Genomic DNA, 24,604 nt, shown 5'->3' with positions numbered 1-24,604 from the left:
CATAATGCATGAAGGCTTTCTATTCAATACTTGCAATAATTCTGTGAGATGAGTACCATTATTGTCTGTTTTAACCTTCTCAAAGTCATGCAGCCACCCAGTGGTAAAACCAGGAAATGAGCACAGGCCATACCACTCCAGAATCATACTCATCTACTACTTACTTCATCTAGCTTTCCTAAAGGTGCATGAGATTTTTTTCAACAGTTCAACAATCATTATTGAGTCACATAAAGTTAATTGGTAAGAACTTCAGAGAAATAGTATAAACTGCTCCTTTCATAGCTGAGGCCTATTGCAAGTTAAAGAGCTGGTTAGTGGCAGAAGGACAAACAAAGCAGCATGAAGCTTCCATTTATATACATATGTGCACCCCTCCCACATTTAGAGCAAGTTAAGAAGGCATCTACTAGATAATGAAAACATTAACATTGTTAATTAATGTGAGATTTAATGTGAGGAGCAAAACGGTTGAAAATTTATGGTAATTTGCCTGTTTTGTACCCTAACTGTAAAATGTGGTCCATGAAGACAGTGTAATGCTACAAATAACTAAGTAGCTATTGGGAGGGTAGGTTGTCATTTTTATTTAGGAAATACATTAATGAGAAAGGTTTAAAATATTACATTTGATCTTGCTGTATCGAGGTGATATATATTCTCCATTAAAATTTCCATTATCACTTCATGGGCAATATGGTTTAACACAAATAATTTTCCAGCTCTGAGTCAGCAGGGAGTTAAGTCCAAACTCTGCATTTACTTTTGTGAGACCTTTCTGAACAACACATTTCACCTTTCAGAATGTCAATATCCTCCTATCTTTCAAATGTAGACAGCATTTCTCCTAACAACACATGGATCATTAGATCAAATAAGTAATGTTTATAAGTGTATACTGGTTATTATAATATACCACAGAAATAAAAAGTAGTATTTTATTGCTTATACACAAAGATTGGTAATGACCCTGAACCTCTTTAAGGTATTTAAAAGTAAGAAAATATCATATATGAATCAATTAATTTAATTCATTTAATCAATTTATTAAAGCAAAATAAATCTGAGTGAGAGGGCCTATGACTAAAGTAACTAATCTAGATGATAAAAATATTTTATATGAAATACCCTTTCATAGAATACATTAGAATATTTGCTATTGCTTAAAATTAGAAAATAAAGAAGCTATGTCCTCCTTTATGATTTACAAAAATAACTAACTTGACATCAACAACATCGTAGAGTTTCTTCAGGAAGTCAGAGTCCAGGTGATTGTATTCGCTGGTCAGCGTGTGAAAATATACTAGTACATATTCCTTCACAGCAATGTGATCCATTACATGGATAAAATATAAGAGAGCCTAGAAAAAAAGGAGGAATAATGATCATTTTGCACAGTAATCTATTTCACAAAGGCCAAGATAGAGGGAAAACCTCCAAGACTAAACTAATCTAATCTAATCCTAGTCATTGCAAATGGACATGTCAGGGTGATGAGCATCAATTCTCTTTAAAAATATCTTCAGGAAAAGTGAATCATCCCAAAGTTTAGTAATTCTTACAAATGCTATGGTACAATCCCTTTCTTTCTTATTCTAAATGATGGAAGAGAACAAATAGTCTCTAGCCTTTGAAATAACTCTTCATATATTGGAAAGAATTCTTGAGTCAACTACCAAGTTTTCTCTTTCTGGAATAAAGATATTAAAATCTTTAGAAGTAGAATTTCTAGGCTTTTAATAATTCTTGAACTTTCTGCCTGAATTCAATCAAAGTCTTTGTAGTCTCTACTCAGATACAGACTCATGGCTCTAAAGTAACCAATGGATTAATATGAAAGAATATAATAAATAGTGCCTTACATGACTTACTTTAAGAGCTAATTTTCTTAGCATTTTTAATGCTGATCTGAATGAGGAAACTGGAACAAGTTTCAATGGTAGATAGCAAGAGACTGGGTAGCATTTCTATTGCTCATAAAGACTAAAATTTAGTATGACTCAAGTTGAGAAAAGTATTTCATTGCAAGAAATTTAAGAGAAACACTTAAAAACAAAACAAAGAACCAACAAGAGCAGGGCTGGTATGACCCAGTGATTTAGGTGTAAACAATTACAAGGAGGAAGTTAAGAGGTAACAACCAAAAGAATTACTATAAAACAGGCTGTTTTCCAATTCCTCCTCACATGAATCCATGGCATTAACATGGAATAGGATCCAACTGCTACTAGAGTGGACAGAGGTGGGCATTAAGAAAATACAGTATCTTTCTAGTTGTTGCCTGGTTTGGACCTCACAGTGTATCTCATTATTTATATGAAATTATATAATATCCAGACTACCATGCAAGCACACACCAAAATCAAATGCAGGAATTTAAATTTTTATTGGTATCAGTCACATTATTGGCAAGAATAATGTCATACTGATTATTAAGTACACAAAACAAACGGTTGTAAATAGAAATTAAATGATATAGTTTTTATCGGTTAGGTCTTTCCTCTGTGTGTGTGTGTATACTTGTAAAGTTCTTATTTCACCTCTTACTAGACTTTGTATTCTTTCTGTACACTTTTTACTCCTAAACCAACACTACTAAGATATCCCTCTTTGGTTTCAAATTCCCCATCTTTAGCATTTTTGTCATTATAAAAAGATATGATAAAAAAATGTAGAAGATGAATTCTCCCCAAAACAGTAAAATCCATTTTGAGTTATTTATTTCCAGTTTTTACCTTAAAACTTAAAAAAACAAAGAAACAAAAACAAAAAGTCAGTTAACATCAGTGCAGATACAATTTACTGTACGTTTGCTTCTACTGATATTATGTTGTAAACATTTCTCTATTATAATCATACATTTTAAAGATCATAGAACATTCCATTCTTGAATGTCATAATTATAAATTAGGTAATTAGTTAAAATTTAAATCCAAATTTATAACTTTTTACTACAAATGGACCTTTGAGTAACATTCCAGGCTCAAAGCTTCACATTTTTTTTTCTTCCCTCTATTACCAGTGATGAAGAATCTGAGGGTTCAGCTGCAAATGCTTATTAGTTTTTGCAAGAGTGTGTTTTACCTAAAAATTGTGTATAATTTTGCATTTTTAGGTATATAACATTTATGTGGTTAATACTTATTGATCAGTTAAAGTTATTCTTCTCCTTTGCATTTTCTAATAAAACTGATGTTCTAGGAAAATCTATACATTTACCTCATGCATTCCACTATATCTTATCTGAACATTCCACTTTCAGCAGTTTCACTTACACCTACTTCCATACTTTGACTATTTTCTTATTACAGTTTCTCAGAAATGGAATTACTGGGTCAATAGGTGTGATAACTTTTACAGTTTTGATTAATTTTTGATGACATTATTATTTACAAGTTCTGGCTAAGCTTGAAGACGACAAAAATATTTTGACTCACTTCACTGGACTACTAATCAGTTTGAGCATCTTATTTTTATTTATCAGTTGTAACTATGTTTTCTTTTAGGAATCATTTACTTTTGTTCCTTGACCTCTAATGAAGGGATTGCGAAACTATGCTATCTTGGGTAAACTACATTTCTGCTTTGTTCTCTTTTAGATACTCAAGTGGTAATTTTCTGTTTCAAAAAAGTCTAAATTTGATCATACCATTATAATACAGAATGGTTCTAACCAAACACTTGCCAGTTATATCCAAAACAGAACAGCCATGCTTTTGGAGATCACATTACAGTTTTCCAGTACTTTTGTTTCTTTTACAGAAAAAAATTAGGCCCCTCACTTAACTGAAATGATACAGCTGACTCACAGAACCAGGGCTGCTTTCCTATCAGATAAACAGTACAGCCTCACCATATGTTTTAAGCCCTGATTCCCAAGTCATAGCCTACTTTTTTTAAAAGTCAACATTATTTATGAATGAGAACCTCTTTTTATGGCTTACCTTGTCCATATCTATCAATGTTACAGGAATGTTTCTTCCAACTACCACCATAACTGTACGACCACAGTTATCCACACCTACAAAGAGAAAATGTAATCCGCACCCAGAAACTTCACTATTTTTAGAATATAAAAATATTCTACACATATTTAAAAGATTGTCAACGAAGAAATCTGAGTTTCTCAAATTTCATCTATAGATTTATTTTACTATACAGAAAACACTTTTTTTTCTTTTCTTTTTTAGCTGTATGTGGTTTTGATCACTGCTCTGTCTTGTAAGATAAGACCTCTTAAAGATTTTAAATCAAGGACAGTCTATGATCCTTTTATAAATAACATTTTGTTCAAGTTTACCACAACATTTAGCAACATCAGTGATCCAGGAAAAACTAAACAGCAATCAAATCTGAAAATTAATTAGTTCTGTCAGAAAAAGAAATACAATGGAGAAAGAAGGGAAATCTGGGAGCTTTTGCTGTTGTCATTATATATTTATGTAAGGTCTGAATTTTGTAATAGCAAGTATAAGTTACTTATAAAATCATAATTTTTTTAAAAAGAAAAAGAATAATAGGAAGAAATGAATTTGGCAATGTACCATAAGCTGAAAATTTTATAGCTTGGTACATTATTTCTAAAATTCTGATAAAGGTCACAGACTATATTAGCACAAAAACATTTTATTCACAGATAGAATGGAAGAAACAGAGAAAAATCAAATATCAAACAGCATGCTGGGTAAGGTCCTTAATTAGAGAAAAGAATATGTTATTGTATAAGTAATTACACTCACCTGTTTGGTATAAGGCTTTCAAAGAAGCAATATCAGACAGATCCTCAGATCTTGCTTGACATAACCAGCGATTATAACTACACAAAAGAGATGATTAAAATAAACTTTTCCAAGTTTTATCTTTCCCTGACCCCCAAAACTAACATTTTATTAAAATGAGGAAAGAGTTAAAGAGGCCATTGTATCATACAGAATTGTGTGTTAATGATAAAATAAACACACAAGAGTTAAAGACAAAACAAGGGGTTCACACTACACAAATGAAAGAATCCTTATGATCAAATGAAGACTATATGGATAAATGGCTAAGCTATCAAGTACTAAACTAACACTGTTTAAAAATACTAGTATTTTCCTTTACTACAAAAATTCAAATAGAGAAATTCTAAAACAAAGTCAGATCTCTAAAACCAATGTTCACTCATTCAACAGAGTTGAGTGTCTACTCTATAATAGGTACTAAGAAAACTACAGTGAAGAGATAATAGGGTCCCTGCCCTGGGGAGTTCACTTTTGAGAAAAACAGGCAAGTGCTACACATGCAATGTGGGACCACAAGAGAGCCAGGTAATTTTATCTAGGGAAGTCAAGGCTTATTTAATGATTGGTTAAACAAACTGATTGTACTGATACCAGATCATACGGACCAGTTTGGCTTTGGCCCAGAGGATTTTACAGCTAGAAGAAATAGTAAAGATCTCAGAGGGGAGAAGACTTGGAAAAGACTAATGGTCAAGTCAGTCTTAGAGTTGTGGCCAATTCATGGTACAGTTAAATTTGAAGTTGCATTTGGTCTCCAAATTTCTAGGAAGCTTAGTCCTCTTTTTTTTTTTTCTTTCTTAAACTATAGCTTTCAAGGTACCTAAATGTATCAAAAACAATTTTTGAAGTATCTAGGTCACAGATGGCAATATCCAATAACAAACAAAAAGAGCTAAACGGGGAGAGAGGAGACCTGAGTTTTAATCCTAATGCTTTAGTGCAGCCTTACAAAAGTCCTTTTAATCTACAGAACTCAGTTTCCTCATCTGAAAAACGGTGTTTATGTGGCATACCTTTTAGCTATAAAGTACACCCACACAATTATGGATAGTTAACAGGAAGACTATTACATATAGATTACAGTCAACACGTAAATATGCCTTTTATAAAACTACTTATTGTTTTTGAAGAACACACTTAATATTGCATTAGTTCTACAAACTGCCTTCTTAATTTGGTAACTTGCCAATCTATAGAAATTAAGTCAAAAACAGTGCTTTTAAATTTTGGTTTGAAATATAATTTGAAAAAATATATAATTTGAAAGTCAAGAAAAGACCTACCTTTATTGTAATTCTCCCTAATTCATATGAACTATTCCATATTTTCACAGAGTAATTTCCTAGGTTACATACGTTAAATCTACAATTCTACTATTCTTTTTCCTTTTCAAAAATTTCATATTCTTTAATTGACAAATATTATACATATTTATGGTTTACAAAACAATGTTTTGATATATGTATCACTGCAGAATGACCAAAGCAAGCTAAGTAGCATATCTACTGCCTCGCATACTTGTTATTTTTTGTGCATCATGGGAACATTTAAAATTATACTCTCAGCAATTTTCAAGTATATAATGCATGGGTATTAGTAATAGTTACTATGTAGTACAACAGATCTCTTGAACTCATTCTTCTTGCCTCTAAGAAATTTTGTGTCCTTTGATTAACATTTCTTCCCAGTTCCACTCCCCACCCCCAGTCCCTGGTAACTACCGTTTTACTCTCTGCTTCTTCAGGTTCAACTCTTTTAGATTCACATGTAAGTGAGATCATGTGGTATGTGTCTTTGTTTGCCTGGCTTATTTTGCTTCATAGGATGTCTAATACCTTTAGTATAAAGGTTAAAAGACAAAACTACCACTAGCTACAGTAATCTGTTAAGGGATACACAATGTAAAACATGTAAATTATGACATCAAAATAAATAAGAGGGGGGAGAGTAAAAGCATAGTTTTTTTTTTTAAATAGTTCTACCATTTTCTAATTGCTTTATGATTAAGTCATCTCTATAAGCCTAAAGAGAGAAATATACCTACACATATTAAATATCTTCTGTTCACTACAGGTCGTAGTCCAAACCATATAATCATCCCTGGGTATCAAAGGGGCCTACTACAACAACCAAACTCAGTGGATGCTGAAGTCCTTCAAATAAAATAGTGTAGAATGTGCATATACCCTATAAATATTCTCTCAAATACTTTAAATTATCTCTAGATTACTTATAATACCATGTAAATGCTACCTAAGTTTTTATTTGTATTACTTTTTGTTGTTGTATTGTTATTTTAAATTTTTTCCTTGAACATTTTCTATCTGTGGTTGGTTGAACCTGAAAATGTGGAACTCATGGATACAAGTAGGGACTCAATCTTTGCTGAATAAAATAACAGACATGACTACTATGCAACTATTTTTGAAGCTTGAGATAAAAAAGACTTTAAGCTTCAAAGAATTTAAAGATGAATATATGAGACATATATTACAAAGATAATTAATTGTGTAGTAGGACAGAATGAGGCAAGCCACCCAATAAAAGTCTAGATACTTTATCAATCAAATACTTATGCTGAGAAGGGGACTGGGGTTGGTGGAAGGTGGGGTAAAGGAGTATAGGCCAGTCCCAGGTAGCTTTGTAGAAATAACCACTTTCTTCTTCCTTCTTTGTATTCCCAAAACTTCTGTCAATATAAGAGTCATTTATTTTATACAATGTCTGTTTTCTTCCTAATATACTCATTCTCATATATTCTCACGAGATAGGGAATATATCTTACTTGTCTCTATTTCCAGCCAGTTTCTCAATGACTAAGTGTTCAATAAACTCTGAAAAAAATTTTTTAAATTGCAACTCAGCTGCACAAAATAGAATTAACCATCCTTGGCTCAAAACACTCTTATCACTGGTATATACAGTGCCCACTTTAAAAGGCTGGTTACAGTTACTATTTTTTTGGGGGGTGGGGGGGAACAGGGATTGAACTCAGGTACTCATCCACTGAGCCCTATTTTGTATTTTATTTAGAGACAGGTTCTCACTGAGTTGCTTAGTGCCTCACTGTTGCTGAGGCTGGCTCTGCACTCATGAGTCTCTTTACTCAGCCTCCAAGCTACTGGGATTACAAGCATGTGCCACTGCACCCAGCTATAATTAGTTTCTTTTAATTAAATAATAAACTCCTCAAACCTACCATCATGAACAAAAATCAGCACCTTCACAATAATCTTCATGTAATCACGAGGCTACTCTCCTCCAACTCTAACCCTGCTTCTCCCATCAACATCTGGAGGCTCAGGTTTATCATTTCCTTGTTTTCCTTCTCATACTGTTTTAATGAATCTATATTTATTCAATGCAATAATTTATTAAAGTTGTTCCTATGATTAAAATATACTTATTATGCTGTATGGGATCCTTTGGTCCTGACTTTTTTGACATTTTATATTGCTAAGATTTATTTACACCACTGAGTTTCAATGTCAGTTATTCACTTTGGCTAGGATTATATTACTACTCTGTATGAAAACTGTAGTTTCGCATCTACTCCTCCACTGATGGGCACCTGGGATATTCCCAAGTTTATGCTGCTGTGAACAGTGCCATAATCAACTTATCTTATGTGTCTTCTGGTAAACATGTGCATGATTTCCCTTAAGATTACCTAGGAGTAGAAGTTCTAGGTTATAGGGAATGTTCACTTTTTCCGAAGTATTATACCAATTTATACTTCTGTAATCAGGGAATGAAATCCTATGAATCCATGTCCTCTTCAACATTTGGTAGCAACAAATGTCTTAAGTTTTGCCAATCAGTTATGTCTGAAATGGTATCTTTTCCCTCTGGTTACTAATGAAACTGAGATCCTGTTCATGTTTACTAAAGATGTCTTCCTCTTCTCTGAGAAGTCTGGTCCATTTTCTATTGGGTTGTTTGTCCTCTTCTCATTGATTTGTAGTTCTTTACATATTATTGATACCAATCATTTGCCAGTTTTTGTGCATTGTGGATATCTTTTATCTGCTTTTATCCTGTAACTTGGTTTTGTACTTTATTTAAGCTTCTTGGCTCTATTAAGTTCTTAATTTTAGCATAGTCAAAACTATTTTTTCTTGTATACCCAATGCTCCTTAAGTTCATTTAAGAAAACTTTCTCTAAGTTATGAAAGATGCTAATCTTTTACTTCTTCCATGAGTTTTAATTTAAAAAGAAACTAAGTCCTTAATCCATCTAAAATTGCTTTTAACACATGGTGTGAACCCTGAAATAGTATAAGTTTTAAGAGGTTTTTAACCTTGATTGGTGATTAATAACTTGAGATCCAAGAATAGACTTTGGCCAAATCTACATGAAAATGTTTATGAAAAGAAAGTTTAGAGCTTATGTCTGATTCTTAGAGGGTTTGTGACTTAAAAAAAAAAAAAAAAAAAAAAAAGGCTTAAGTCACTGCTGAGATGCTGGTACTGTTGTGGTTTCTAAGGACCTTGTGGTGAATTTCAATGCCACCACTCACAACTGCGATCATCAACAGGCTTCTTCATTCTAGTTTAGTCTCCTCCATTCCCAATACAGATTATTTAAGTGCAATTATCTAGTCATATATATTTTTTTCTTTTAAACCAGTAGTTGGGAGGAGGGAGAAAAGCAAAAGATATTATTCTTATCTCCTCATTCAATAGAGAGAGAATGGTTTCCTTTTTTTCCTCTAAACTTCACTACTCAAAGAATATTTTACATTTTCCATTACATCTCTTAAAAACTGTTCCTTATTTAGTGCTGTGGTCTGTGTTTTATTTCAATCAAGACATGCAATCCTTTGTTCCAATCCAAAAAATGAAGCTAAAAAAGGAAAATACCAAGTTGAAATAGTTTCTAGTTTTCCTATAGCTTATTCCAAATAAATGAATTTTCTATTTCATGCTGGGCATAATATAATATCATGGATAAACAATCATATAAAATAGGTCAAAATGGTAGTGAAATTACCATTAGTGTGCTCTAAAGGCAGAAATAGTGAGTTAGATAGCTTTTCAATGGGTTGAATCAAGTGAGGTTGGATGCTGTCCTCACAAAGCTAACATGAGCTGATTTCTTCCAGTTATTCAATTGCCATACACCTGCACTGCCAAAGGTGAAACAATGAAGAAAATTTAAACTGTATTACTCTGAAAAGACCAATATCTAATCTGTTTGTGTAAAGTCAATAGCCCAGGGAATTGCCTTTGGAATTAAGAGAAGTTTTTCCAGACTTCGTTCATCCCCACCCTAGACTTGGTTAAGATCCTTGTTATATCCTCTTATTGCACTCTGTACCTATAATTTAACTGCTTTCTCCTCTGTAAGACCCTAAGCTCTATGAGGGCAGAGGCTGGATTTTTCTTGCTTGTCACTTTACCACTAGTAGTATTCTATCACAACACTTGGTATATGAGTAAGGGCTAATAAGTAATGAAGGAGATAACATTTTTGCTGTGAGAAAAGACATAAGAGTCACAGGCAATTGGAAACACTAGTAAAAAGAAAAGAAAATGTTAAATAATTTTGAGTTTCAAAAACGTTATTTTTGAAAAATAGCAGCTAGTTTGCGTCCTCATGTTTATAAGTAAACCAACTTCTATATTATGATACACCAAAATCAGTGATAGTTGGACAAAAGAGTAGGAAATATTAACATAAGAATTAGACAAAATGTCCAATTTTTTGAGATTTTACAAAAGAATTTTTGTGAAGAGATAGTGATGTGGCATGGAAATGTTACCAAAGGAATCATAGAAAGTTATTGCCAATCCATGTGATCATTACTTTTGTTACTAATGGAGGAAGCCTACTGATTGATAGAAGGCTTTCAAAAAGATATTAAAAACTAAAAACCTACTTGCTTCTTGGAGATTAAAAAAAGAACAAAAATCTAAAGTTATCCAACCTGATTTAATTAATGGAAACCAGATTCAATGTGTGAAAATAAAAAAAAAAAGTTTAGAAAGAGCAAGAAAAAAACAACAAACAAACCTGCCACCCTATAATCCCAAACATGGCAGTAGATGTAACAGATGACTTACAACTCACTTCCATCACAAACTCCTAAACTATTAATGATCAATTCTAAAACTTTTTGGTCTCAGGACCCTTTTTTAAAAAAAGTCATTAAGGATTCTAAAGATCTCTGTTTGTCAGTTATATCTACGAATGTTAACCATGTTGAGATAAAAACAAATTAAAAACATTTATTTATTATTCAAAAACAATAAAAGGACCTATTATGTAACAATAACTTTATCATGTTTTAAAAAAGCTGTGTTTAAGGAGAAGAGTTATATTCTTAATTTTTGTAAATCTCTTTAATTTCTGCTAGATTCTCTTTTCTACTTCTGCATTTAATCTACTGCAATATTACATGTTAAGTAGCCTCCAGAAAATTTCATTGAAGACTGAATGAGAATGAAAAGGGAAAGTAAGTTTAGTAACATGAAAATAGTTTGACCTCACAGACCTCATACTTTTCGGAAGCACTATTTATTGCACTGTTAAAGCAAAATGAATAGGTCATTGGCTTGGGACTGTTTCTATACACGAACCCTTACACAGGCACAACCACACTTAATTAAGAGGTCTTCTCTTAAATGATTAAATTGGAGAGAAAACAACAACAACAACAACAATAATGACCACCACCTCCACCAAACTGAGCTTCAGGCAATCACAACCTGCCAACTAGTTGGATTATATCCAAATAAGGCAAAAGTCAGCTGCAAACCAGTCAAGTAACTGACTTTGCTTCTTCTGCACTGGGCCTCTAAAAGCCTATTGCTCATACGGCTAGAGCAAAGCTCTTTGAAACTCTTCTGGTTTTGAGTGCTGCCTGAATCATGAATCTTTCTTTGCTAGAATGAACAAATTTATTTTGTCTCAAGTTTTTATTTTAACATCAATCATAAATATTCTGAATTACAGATATAAGACAAGACCTCATCTTCAATCATCACAGACACAGGGCACATAAATGAGAAATCAGAAAATCATTTGATTCAGGTATAGCATATCCCTCAAGGGACTGAATGGCAGAGGTGCTGAGTCTTTGTTTTCTGCTCCAGGCTTTCAGATTCACAGGCTGTGCTACAACTATGTGCTAACTTACGTGCATAATATTCTGATGGCTGTTCAGAACTTTTGCTTCAAAGCTTCTTAATGCTGCTGGCATCTGAAGGTAATGTGGATGACTCAAATTTTCAGAAATCAGGGACTACCTTATTTATTTCTATACCTTGAAAATTATCTTATAGAGTAACTGGCCAATGTCTCCCAGAACCAAATGGAAAAAAATCACTGTGTAACACATTTGCCTCTCTAGATCAAGGCCATCTACCAGCACAAAGGACAAGGTTTTATATGCTGAACTTGTACTTGTTCCCAGAGCCTATCTCTTTTCCAGGGACTCCTTTCCAAGAAGTGTGAACTCAGTAAATACATATTCATTTTAATAGTGGCTTAAATTAGTAGTTGTTAAGTGAAACAAATCAACTTATTTAAAAAAAAAAAAAAAAAGGTCACTCCATAACTCCGGTTTCAAGCAGAGGATATCTCTTTCTCGGTGAGGCAGTTTTTGTTGCTTATCGATCCCCTGGTGTTTACCCAATTTGTCTGCTGTGATGACCTGCAGTCTGCCAGCATATCGATGCCTTTTTTGAGTGTAGATTGCTCACTTTCAGGCATCTATCATCCACCATTTGCCTGCCTCTCGCCTGTCCATCGCCTGACTTACACCTATCCATCACCCAACGCACGAGGTTCACCTCCAGATTGTCCGACAACAGTCAGCAAACTGATCTCCGACTGCCAGGGGAGCACCAGCTGCCTGCTGTTGCCTGGAAGTTCACTGTTACAGTACCTGCAGGCTTGATTACACCTGGCTGCCGCCATTTTGAGACAACAGCCAGGCCCCATAGGACCCCTGGCCTGACTGACTGAGCCCCATCTCCAGGATTCCTCAGCCCGACCTGCCTCTGGGGTCCTCACATCGACTGACTGCTCCCTGCCGCCAGGACCCCCAGACCAACTGACTGCGCCCTATGACCGGGACCCCAGACAGACTGATTGCATCCGGCCTCCAGGATCCCACAACCACACCAAATACACCGGACCTCCAGGACCCTGCCGGACCAACCACATCCCGTCTCCAGGACCTCCAGCTGACCATGTCCACCCCTGAGCTGCAGCTCCCCATTTGCCAACACATTTCGAAGCCAGAGCGGCCATCTTGGATAGTCCTGGAAGCCGTAGCTCTGATCTTTGGGTGGGGCAAATCCCATCCTGCGACACCTGCTGGAGGCTTGAAGCTCATTGTCAGGTACCTCTCATGCATCAGGCTACTGAACACTGGGAGGTTTCATTAGTATATGACTGTTATACTATAGATTTTCTTTTTTCTCCTTTTTAAAAAATTTAAGTTTTTATTTCTTTACTTTTCTTGCTTCCTTTTCCTTTTGTTTACCTGTTCCCTCAGAGTCTCTCTCTCCCTTTTTGGCATGCTAACATCCGATTTCTTTTGATTACACTCTCACCCTTTCTATTTTCTAGAACTTCTGTATATTCTTTTCTTATCCCATTAACAGCCACATTCTACATCCCTCTACATCCTCTTTGTCCTCCATTAGAAACTGCGGACCTTATTGCAAACCTGTTTGTTTTACCGAAGATAATATTTGAACTCATTTTGTTTACTATGACAATTTTGTTATTGTCCTCATAGGGGCTATTTGGTCTAGGATTGCATAGTGTCTGATTTGGGCACTGCTAATATTGATCTCCCATTAAAGAAAGAGTTTTGGAAACCTATAGGGCCACTATAAGCCTATAGGGGGGAATCTGCAATACTCCAGATATACACTGCTAGAGGGGAAGATGCATGAACAACATGAAAAAACAAGGGAAGAAAATGATCCAAACAAATCTAGATTCTATATTAATAGAATCCAATGACAGTATGTTAGAAGAAATGTCAGAAAAGGGCTTCAGATTATACATGATTAAGATGATTCGTGAAGCAAAGGATGAGATAAGAGAGCAAATGCAGGCAATGAATGATAATACCAATAAGCTGAAAGAGCACCCACAGGAAGGAAAATCATTTCAACAAAGAGATAGAGATTCTCAAAAAAAAAACAAATGAAAACCCTTGAAATGAAGGAGACAATAAACCAAATAAAAAACTCAATGGAAAGCATCACCAAAAGACTAGACCACTTGGAAGAAAGAACCTCAGACAATGAAGACAAAATATTTAATCTTGAAAATAAAGGTGCCCAAACAGAGAAGATGGTAAGAAATCATGAACAGAATCTCCAAGAACAATGGGACATCATGAAAAGACCAAATTTAAGAATTATTGGGATTGAGGAAGGCACAGAGATACAAACCAAAGGAATGAACAACCTATTCAATGAAATAATATCAGAAAATTTCTCAAACCTGAAGAATGAAATGGAAAATCAAATACAAGAGGCTTACAGAACACCAAATGCACAGAATCACAACAGATTTACACCAAGGCACATTATAATGAAAATGCCTAATGTTCAAAATAAAGATAGGATTTTGAAGGCCGCGAGAGAAAAGCATCAGATTACATGTAGGGGGAGACCAATACGGATAGCAGTCTACTTCTCAACCCAGACTCTAAAAGCTAGAAGGGCCTGGAACAACATATTTCAAGCTCTGAAAGAACATGGTTGCCAACCAAGAATCCTATACCCAGCAAAACTAACCTTGAGATTTGAAGATGAAATAAAATCCTTCCATGATAAACAAAAAGTTAAAAGGATTTACAAATAGAAAGCCTGCACGACAGAATGTTCTCAACAAAATATTCCATGAGGAGGGAATGAAAAACAACAATGGAGGTCAGCAAAGGGAGGAACTACCTTAGAGAAAAACCACTCAAAGGAAAAACCAAGCCAACTTAAAAACCAAAAATAAGCCAAATGACTGGGAATACAAATCATATCTCAATAATAATCCTGAACATTAATGGCCTAAACTCATCAATCAAAAGACATAGACTGGCAGAATGGATTAAAGAGAAAGACCCAACAATATGCTGCCTGCAAGAGACTCATCTCATAGAAAAAGACATCCACAGACTAAAGGTGAAAGGATGGGAAAAAATCTACCACGCACCTGGACTCAGTAAAAAAGCGGGGGTTTCCATCCTTACATCAGATAAAGTGGACTTCAAGCCAAAGTTAGTCAGAAGGGATAAAGAAGGACATTTCATACTGCTTAAGGGAACCATAAATCAGGAAGACATAACGATAGTAAATATTTATGCCCCAAACAATGGTGCATCCCTGTACATCAAACAAATTCTTCTCAATTTCAGGAATCACATAGACCACAATACAATAATTATGGGTGACTTTAATGCACCGCTGTCACCACTAGATAGATCTCCAAACAAAATCCAACCAAAGAAACCATAGAACTCAATAACACAATCAATAACCTAGACTTAATGGACATATATAGAATATTCCATCCATCAATGAGCAGATTCACTTTCTTCTCAGCAGCACATAGACCTTCTCGAAAACAGACCATATGTTATGCCACAAAGCAGCCCTTAAGAAATGCAAAAAAATAGAGATACTGCCTTGTGTTCTATCAGACCATAATGGACTGAGAGTAGAAATCAATGACAAAATAAAAAACAGAAATTACTCCAACACTTGGAGACTAAATAATATGCTATTGAATGAAACATGGATAACAAAAAACATCAGGGAGGAGATTAAAAAATTCTTAGAGTTCAATGAGAACGACGATACAACATATCAAAATCTCTGGGACACTATGAAGGCAGTATTAAGAGGAAAATTCATTGCATGGAGCGCATTCCAGAAAAGAATGAAAAGTCAACAACTAAATGACCTAACATTACAGCTCAAAGCCCTAGAAAAAGAAGAACAGAATAACAGCAAAAGTAGTAGAAGACAGGAAATAATTAAAATCAGAGCTGAAATCAATGAAACTGAAACAAAAAGACTATTCAAAAAATTGACAAAACAAAAAGTTGGTTCTTTGAGAAAGTAAACAAAATAGACAAACCCTTAGCCACACTAACAAACAGAAGGAGAGAGAAAACTCAAATTACTAAAATACATGATGCAAAAGGAAATATCACAACAGACTCCACTGAGATACAGAACATAATGAGAAGCTACTTTGAAAATCTGTATTCCAACAAAATAGAAACTACTGAAGACATTGACAAATTTCTAGAGACATATGCTCCTCCCAAACTGAACCAGGAGGACAAACACAATTTAAACAGATCAATATCAAGCAATGAAATAGAAGAAGCCATTCAAAATATACCATCCAAGAAAAGCCCAGGACCAGACGGATTCTCAGCCGAGTTCTACAAGACCTTCAAAGAAGAACTCATTCCAATACTTCTCAAAGTATTCCAGGAAATAGAAAAGGAGGGTACCCTACCGAACTCATTCTATGAAGTTAATATCACCCTCATACCCAAACAAGGAAAAGACATATCAAGGAAAGAAAATTTTAGACTAATATCCTTGATGAATATAGATGCAAAGATCCTTAACAAAATATTGGCAAACCGTATCCAAAAACATATTAAGAAAATTGTGCACCACGATCAAATGGGGTTCATCCCTGGATTGCAAGGATGGTTCAACATTCGTAAATCAATAAATGTAACCCATCATGTCAATAGACTTAAGAATAAGAATCATATGGTTATTTCAATTGACGCAGAAAAAGCGTTCGACAAAATACAATGCCCCTTCATGCTCAAAACACTAGAAAAAATAGGGGTAGTAGGAACATACCTGAACATTGTAAAGGCTATTTATGCTAAGCCCATGGTCAACATCATTCTTAATGGAGAAAAACTGAAACCATTCCCTTTAAAAACAGGAACAAGACAGGGATATCCTCTTTCACCACTTCTATTCAACATCGTCCTCGAAACTCTAGACAGAGCAATTAGGCAGACCAAAGAAATTAAAGGGATACGAATAGGAAAAGAGGAACTTAAGCTGTCACTATTTGCGGATGACATGATTCTATATTTAGAAGATCCAAAAACCTCTTCCAGAAAACTTCTAGACCTCATCAATGAATTCAGCAAAATAGCAGGCTATAAAATCAACACACATAAATCTAAAGCATTTTTGTACGCAAGTGATGAAACAGCTAAAGGGAAATGAGGAAAACAATCCCATTTGCAATAGCCACACACACACACAAAAAATACTTGGGAATCAATCTAACCAAAGAGGTAAAAGATCTCTACAATGAAAACTACAAAACATTGAAGAAAGAAATTGAGGAAGACCTTAGAAGATGGAAAGATCTCCCATGTTCTTGGATAGGCAGAATTAATATTGTCAAAATGGCCATACTACCTAAAGTGCTATACAGATTCAATGCAATTCCAATTAAAATCCCAATGACGTACGTTACAGAAATAGAGCAAGCAATCATGAAATTCATCTGGAAGAATAAGAAACCCAGAAGAGCTAAAGTAATCCTTAGCAGGAAGAATGAAACAGGGAGTATCGCAATACCAGAACTTCAACTATACTACAAAGCAACAGTAACAAAAACAGCATGGTATTGGCACCAAAATAGACAGGTAGATCAATGGTACACAATAGAGGACATGGACACAAACCCAAATAAATAAAATTTTCTCATACTAGACAAAGGGGCCAAAAATATGCAATGGAGACAAGATAACCTCTTCAACAAATGGTGCTGGGAAAACCGGAAATCCATATGCAACTGGATATGGATTTGGATAGTTTAGAATGAAACTAAACCCCTATCGCTCACCCTGCACAAAAATCAACTCACAATGGATCAAGGACCTTGAAATCAGACCAGAGACCCTGCATCTTATACATGAAAAAGTAGGTCCAAATCTTCACCTTGTTGGCTTAGGATCAGACTTCCTTAACAGGACTCCCACAGCACAAGAAATAAAAGCAAGAATCAATAATTGGGATAGATTCAAACTAAGTAGCTTTCTCTCAGCAAAGGAAACTATCAGTAATGCAAAGAGAGAGCCTACAGAGTGGGAGAATATCTTTGCCACTCATACTTCAGATAGAGCACTAATTTCCAGAATCTATAAAGAACTCAAAAAACTCTACACCAAGAATACAAATAACTCAATCAACAAATGGGCTAAGGAAATGAACAGACACTTCACAGAAGAAGATATACAAGCAATCAACAAACATATGAAAAAATGTTCACCATCTTTAGTAATAAGAGAAATGCAAATCAAAACTACACTAAGATTCCATCTCACCCCAATTAAAATGGCGATTATCAAGAATACAAGCAACAATAGGTGTTGGAGAGGATGTAGGGAAAAAGGTACACTCATACATTGCTGGTGGGGCTGCAAATTAGTGCAGTCACTCTGGAAAGCAGTGTGGAGATTCCTTAGAAAACTTGGAATGGACCTACCATTTGACCCAGCTATCCCACTCCTCGGCCTATACCCAAAGGACTTAAAATCAGCATACTACAGAGATACAGCCACATCAATGTTCATAGCTGCTCAATTCACAATAGCCAGATTGTGGAACCAACCTAGATGCCCTTCAATTGATGAATGGATAAAGAAACTGTGGTATATATATACAATGGAATATTACTCAGCTATAAAGAATAATAAAATTATGGCATTTGCAGGCAAATGGATGAAATTGGAGAATATCATGCTAAGTGAGATAAGCCAATCTCAAAAATCCAAAAGACAAATGATCTCACTGATAAGTGGATGATGACACATAATGGGAGGTGGGGGGGTAAGAATGGAGGAAGGAGGGACTGTATAGAGGGAAAAGAGAGGTGGGAGGGGTGTGGGGGAAGGAAAAAAATAACGGAATGAATCAAACATCATTACTCTATGTAAATGTATGAATATGCAAATGGTATGCTGTTACCCCATGTACAAACAGAAACAACATGTATCCCATTTGTTTACAATAAAAATAAATTAAAAAAAAAAAGATCCGTATGTGGACATCCAAAAAAAAAAAAAGATAAGAAACCAAGTCAAAGATAAATTTTAAAAATTCCAGATTATTTGTACCACTTTATGAAGAAATGAAAAAGGTATATGATATGTAATTATGTGTGTGTGTGTGTGTGTGTGTGTGTAAGAAAGAAAATGTTGACTGAATTAAGATAACCATGCAGTCCTTTCTTTCTGAATATAAAAACAAAACAAAAAACACCCCCCCAAATCCTTAGAACCCAGAAACCCAGAAAAAAACCTTGAACTTGGTTTGTGTAAATGGGTTGATAAGGGAGGTATGGTGCAATGGCCACTTTGAAGGCTCTTCCTCAATCAGTTGTACCTCTGGCCAGACATTCTGTTGGATCAATTTACCCCATGTAAAGGTGTCACACAAGATCAATGATTTAGGGCACACAGTAATAAGAAATTGCAAAAGAAAGACTTTTTGAGTCCTTCCCGTGAAGGTTCTGATTCAGGAGGTTTGGTATGGGGCCCATGGACTTTTAACAAGCACCTCTGGTGATTCTTATGCTGACAGAGTATGAACTCACTATACCAGATGTTCCCCCAAATTCCTTCCAACTACAAAGTACTGGTGAGACCACACAAATAAGTAAAGTGTGGTTACAGGCCTCTGAAGAAGTAGACATTATAAGCAATTTGCAAAGTCAAAACTATTTTCATAACACATTATTTCCTTTTTCACTGTGCTGATATTTGCACTATTGGTACAAAAGCAACTGCTGGGTAAAAAATGGCTGGTAACAACCTTTAACAGATCAAGGCAGTGGTACCAAACTGTAGTAGCAGTTACTGGATTCTTCAATGCCAAATAAGGTCTCCGATGAAGAAGTAAAGGTTATTAATTTTATTAAATCAACATCTTTTTAATATTAATGTGTGACAAAATGGACAGAACACATAAAGCACTTTTGGACACTGAACTATGAGGATGTCTTGAAGTAAAGCACTATGTGATTATTTGAGCTGCAAGTTGAACAAGTTGCTTTTTTCATGAAATACCATTGAATTCAAACACTGGCAGACAAACTGGTCATTCAATATGAATTGTTTTCTTAAAATGAATAAAACAATCCTGTCATTTCAAGAAAAATAACCAAGAGTTTTTGTTGCCAATGATAAGACTCAGGCTTTGCAAAATGTACACACACACACACACACACACACACACAAAACTTTGGAAAATCTGTATTGTCACAAAAGCTTGATAGTTCTTAATAAAGACTTTTCTAATGAGGTTGGTGATGATACTAGCAAATATTTTGATATTATATAATGAAATGTGTCAGTATTTGGAAGATCTGAATATTTTGGTGGATCAATATTTTCTAAATGACCTATGTATTAGATCATAAAGTCATGCTAAAAATTCCTATTTTAAAATCTGTCCAAAGTACAGTATAGAACACATTTTAATCAGAGTATAAAAATTCATGGATATGGTCTGAGATCTCACATTAAAACTAAACTTTAAGAAACTACCATTTATCAAATTTTAGTGCAGTATCAAAGAAATATATTCCCATTTGTGTGAAAAGATTATTAAAATATTCTGCCCTTTTCCAATCAAATATTTAGGTGAAGTCAGATTGTTTATTCATATACTTTATGCAGAACAACTTATTGCAAAAGTTTAAATACTGATATGAGAATCAGCTGTCTTTTATTATGTCAAACACTAAAATATTTGTAAAATTTAAAAAAAATCCAAAACAGCGGTATGTTCACTAGATAAAAAAGTTATTTTTCAAAAACTATAGGTAATAGGTTATTTTTTAATGAATCAATAAATTGTTTCTGACACAATAAATATTGACAGATACAACTAGGTAGACAAAAGCTCTGTGGAGTCCTCAAAAATTTTTAAGAGTGCAAAGGGAATCTGAGATCAAAAAGTTTGAGATCCATTAGCAAGGCATAAACAATAATGTAAACATGTTTTAAAATATACATAGGTTGCAGTCATGTGAGGGGAAATACAGTTCCTTCATTTAAAGAAAACTATCTGCCAGATGATTCTTACAGAAGGCCAAGTTTAGAAACCATCTTATTATTTGATCCTGACAGAGTCCTTTGGAAAAGCTATTCACTGCTGCTCCCTAGTGGCAAATTTGCTTTTATTTTTTTAAAAGTAAAATTGGAATAAATAACTGGGACTTAGACATAAAATTTTAATTAGGTAAGGGTCTCCACAGATCACTGAGTTCAACTACCATTTTATACATGGAGGATAACAACATCCAGACATCATTACAAAATAGTATATAATAAAGACTATGCTACGCTTTGGATAAGTATAAGCTACAAAAAAGCATACAGGAGGAGATATCTATTCCAGACTTTAAAGTTTCCAGAGACAGCTGCTTCTGAACTGAAACCTGGCAAAAGGACAGGATTGAAGGATGAATGTAGTCCAGTACCAAAGCTCAAAGGAAAAACAGACCATGACTTGTTCAGTATTGAAGACAATAGCAGTGACCAATTTTAAGAGCCTGACAAGTACTAGGTGCTATGCTTTATTAAACTCATCATATTGTCTTATTTAATGCTCTATAAGTTTATGTTACCTTTCTACAAACCCTATAAGTTGTAGTTATTTATAGTTTATTATTATTTTTTCTTTAAAATTTTTCAAAAAGCACCTAGCTTTACTATTAATCTTTTAAAAACCTTAAAAGTAGAAAAGTTGCATCTATATATTTAAAAGGATTTATTCAGGATTGTTTAAGAAACACTTGGAAAAAATGGAATGGGTCAAATGTTCTTAAGTCCTTGGGATAAGTTGGGGGAAATAAAACTCTTTTAAGTTCAACAGAACTTTAAAACAAAGTAGAGTAAAAACTTTGTAACTGCCTTTCTCTTCTTAATTTCTATTTTTAGAATATAACCTTACATGCAGGCATTACAATTAGTGTAGGTGGAGTAGGAGCTCTGAAATCAGAAATGCAACTGAACACTGGCTTCACCACATGTTAACTGTGATCACTGATAAATTACTTAATGCTCAGGTCTGCATCTGCAAAATGGGGAAAGTACCTTCCTCACTGAATTGTCAGGAAGAATAAAGAGAACACATCATGTTTTAGGCAGATGCAGGTCCCTTTCTTATTTCTCATCTCCTCATGTGTCTAACAGTCCAGAGAGATTTGCCTTACTTTCTTTGATGCTGCTTCTGTAGGGCTGCTTCGGATAATTGTCCCTGAAGGATTAGTTTTCTTTGCTTATCAATATCTCCTTCCATTCGAGCGAAAGCATGAGAGCCAATGAAAGACAGATCGACTCCCAAGCCTTCATCCTCCTCTTCTTGGTTGTCTGTAACAAAAATTCTACTATCAACAGAGAGCCAGGGACAAAACTAGACAGTAAATGAAACAGAATGAATGCTGCTGTAAGAATAACTGTGAGGTAACGCAAAAAAAAATGGCTTGATGTTAGTTTTTCAGAATGAAACTGAAGTAAGATTTAGGCATTTGTGGAACGGAAATAATGAAAATAATTCTCTGCCCATGTGTGACTTGGAAGAAAGGTGTAGAAAGTGATCATAAGCAAAAGAAGTAATTAAACTCTTTGGCTTTAAAGATAGTTCATGACAAAGCATGGTAAGGTAGAGTATTTGACTGGCACAATAAACCCCACCCTTTTGTAGGTTAACACTCTAAGGAAGATAAATGAACAGGATCACAGGATATTTCAATTGTACTTTAGCATTGGTTGTAATTTCTATGCTGGTCATACCAACATAATGATTCTGGTTCCTAAGAGTTATAGTTCTTACTACGAGTTAAGAAGAAAACTTTCTGATCTATCTATATGATCCTTGCGAGTTTGGCTAGAAGGAGCTACTCCTTAACAGATCAGCTCTTGGTGTGGTGTCCACTGTCTGATTAGATCTGTTTAACAAAAACAGAAACAGACCAACACACCTTGGACCAGGGGGAACTTGCCAAGGTAATGCTACCACATGAATCTCAGCTTGGTAGAATGTCAGCTGGGACTTCTCCACTTTTCCTTCACCTCTACTTAAACTGTGACTGCTCAACAACTTAGAAGAAAGGGTCTACTTTTATTAAAACTTGCCCAAGATGAATCTTTCTTCAACTCAAGTAAAATCAAATACATATATGTGTGAAACAAACTTAACATTCTAATTAAATATGAACACTAAAATTGGTATCTATAAAGAAACAATATTTTTGAGATATAAATGCAAATCAAACCTCTTTGAGATGGGAACCTTTTGGCTAATGAATTACTCTCATCTACTGTTCAGACATGTCATTTCAAATTGGTTTTGCTGTTACGTACTACTTATCTCACTAAATGCATTTTATGAAGGAAAAATTATCTGCTATAGTGGTGGTTACAAGCATGAAGATTTCTAAATGACTCTGGCATTATTTCAAAGATCTACTCTTATTAGTGGGTTCCCCCACAGTGTTATGACTACCTGCCCAGCAAAGCTGGTGATTTGAGGCCATTTATAATTCCCTCCACTTGATATAGTAATGTAATAAAAAGAAGCTGAGTAGTTTTCTACAAATTTTAACTTGGTGTTCAATTTTAAAAAAAAATTCATGGTAGGAATCTTACGGTAATCCCCTGAGCTGCTGTTTCTCAAGATTGGGTTCCAGAATTGAAATGTGTGAAGCATATCTTCATAGAAAGCACTCAAGACCTTTTGTATGTACGTGTGAAGATCAGTATGAGCTGTCAGTACAGAAAAGACTCAGAAGGGCTCCCATTCCAACATGCTCTGTCTACTACTACTTGAGCATAAAAACATAACAAAACAAATTAGTCCCATATTATTATTTAGGGACACTGTTAAAGCTGTTGAGAATTTTTAGATGTTAATGTACTTTACCAGTGTCCTGCATGAGAGTATAAACTTTGTTAGTCTGAGAATGTTGTTATATCTATCTCTGATTCCCTACTGCCTACCACAGACTTGATATAATATGTCCACCTACCTATCTATAATTTTGGGGGTAAATTTAAAGAATGAATTTCAACAAAAATAAGACTCTGAAAAATTCTACACTGGTCTTAATCTTAGAGTCATGCTAATAGAGAGCTTCCCAAAGGTCAAGCACGACTTCCTACCTCCTTGGTGGTTGGTGTTTCATTAGTACACCAACTTCCTTAAGAAGGAAAGTAAGAAAGACAGAATTCTAGAACTCACCCTCTGGAGCACCAGGTTTTTCACTTATTCTAATCTGCCGTTCAGGTACCACAGGCTCTCCTTCTGCATTTCCAATATCTGCAGGTAGGTATGGCAATGATCTACTCTCTTCCTTTAGCGACCTTGGGAAGTACAGAGGTAGCAGCTTTTGGTAAGTAGCCTGCATCAGAAAAGCAAGGCATTCTGTGAAAAATAATGAAGTAATGAAGCAATCTGAGCAGTGCTTAGTGCTGCCCAAATGCTGTGAAGACAGCCTCCATCAAGAATAAAGACCTTACAACTTCTGAGCTCATACTGCATGCTGTCAAGAACCTCAATCATTTTTTGTGTTAGATCACTGTTAGCTAGTAGACAATTCTAGGTCACCAAACCTGAAATGTGTAAGTCCCAGCACTCCTGTCCTCACCCTCACCTTCACTTCTAGAGATATGTATTTTTCAAGACTCAGTTCAGATGCTACTTCCTTAAGTTCAATGTGCCTCATGCTCCACTGGACCCAGGTTTAGTTCTTAAGGGGGGTGTGTGTGTGTGTGTTTAACATTTCTAACTAT

The 24,604-nt window shown here is 34.9% G+C and overlaps 1 protein-coding gene across 2 annotated transcripts in view; it reads right to left on the bottom strand.

Moving 5' to 3' along the window:
- The window catches only part of Gdap2 (ganglioside induced differentiation associated protein 2), a 68,803-nt gene that overhangs the window by 16,247 nt on the left and 27,952 nt on the right, over positions 1 to 24,604 (bottom strand). For both annotated transcript variants that reach the window (XM_047539989.1, XM_047539996.1), the window contains exons 7-11: positions 24,054 to 24,213; positions 22,027 to 22,183; positions 4,740 to 4,816; positions 3,945 to 4,021; positions 1,222 to 1,361 (exon numbers count right to left, since the gene is read on the bottom strand). In XM_047539989.1, the coding sequence (XP_047395945.1) occupies positions 1,222 to 1,361; positions 3,945 to 4,021; positions 4,740 to 4,816; positions 22,027 to 22,183; positions 24,054 to 24,213 (611 nt within the window). The remainder of the gene's footprint in view (positions 1 to 1,221; positions 1,362 to 3,944; positions 4,022 to 4,739; positions 4,817 to 22,026; positions 22,184 to 24,053; positions 24,214 to 24,604) is intronic.

Source organism: Sciurus carolinensis, chromosome 1, assembly GCF_902686445.1.
Source record: "Sciurus carolinensis chromosome 1, mSciCar1.2, whole genome shotgun sequence".
Taxonomy (NCBI): domain Eukaryota; kingdom Metazoa; phylum Chordata; class Mammalia; order Rodentia; family Sciuridae; genus Sciurus; species Sciurus carolinensis.
This window is presented reverse-complemented; position numbering and strand designations above follow the sequence as displayed.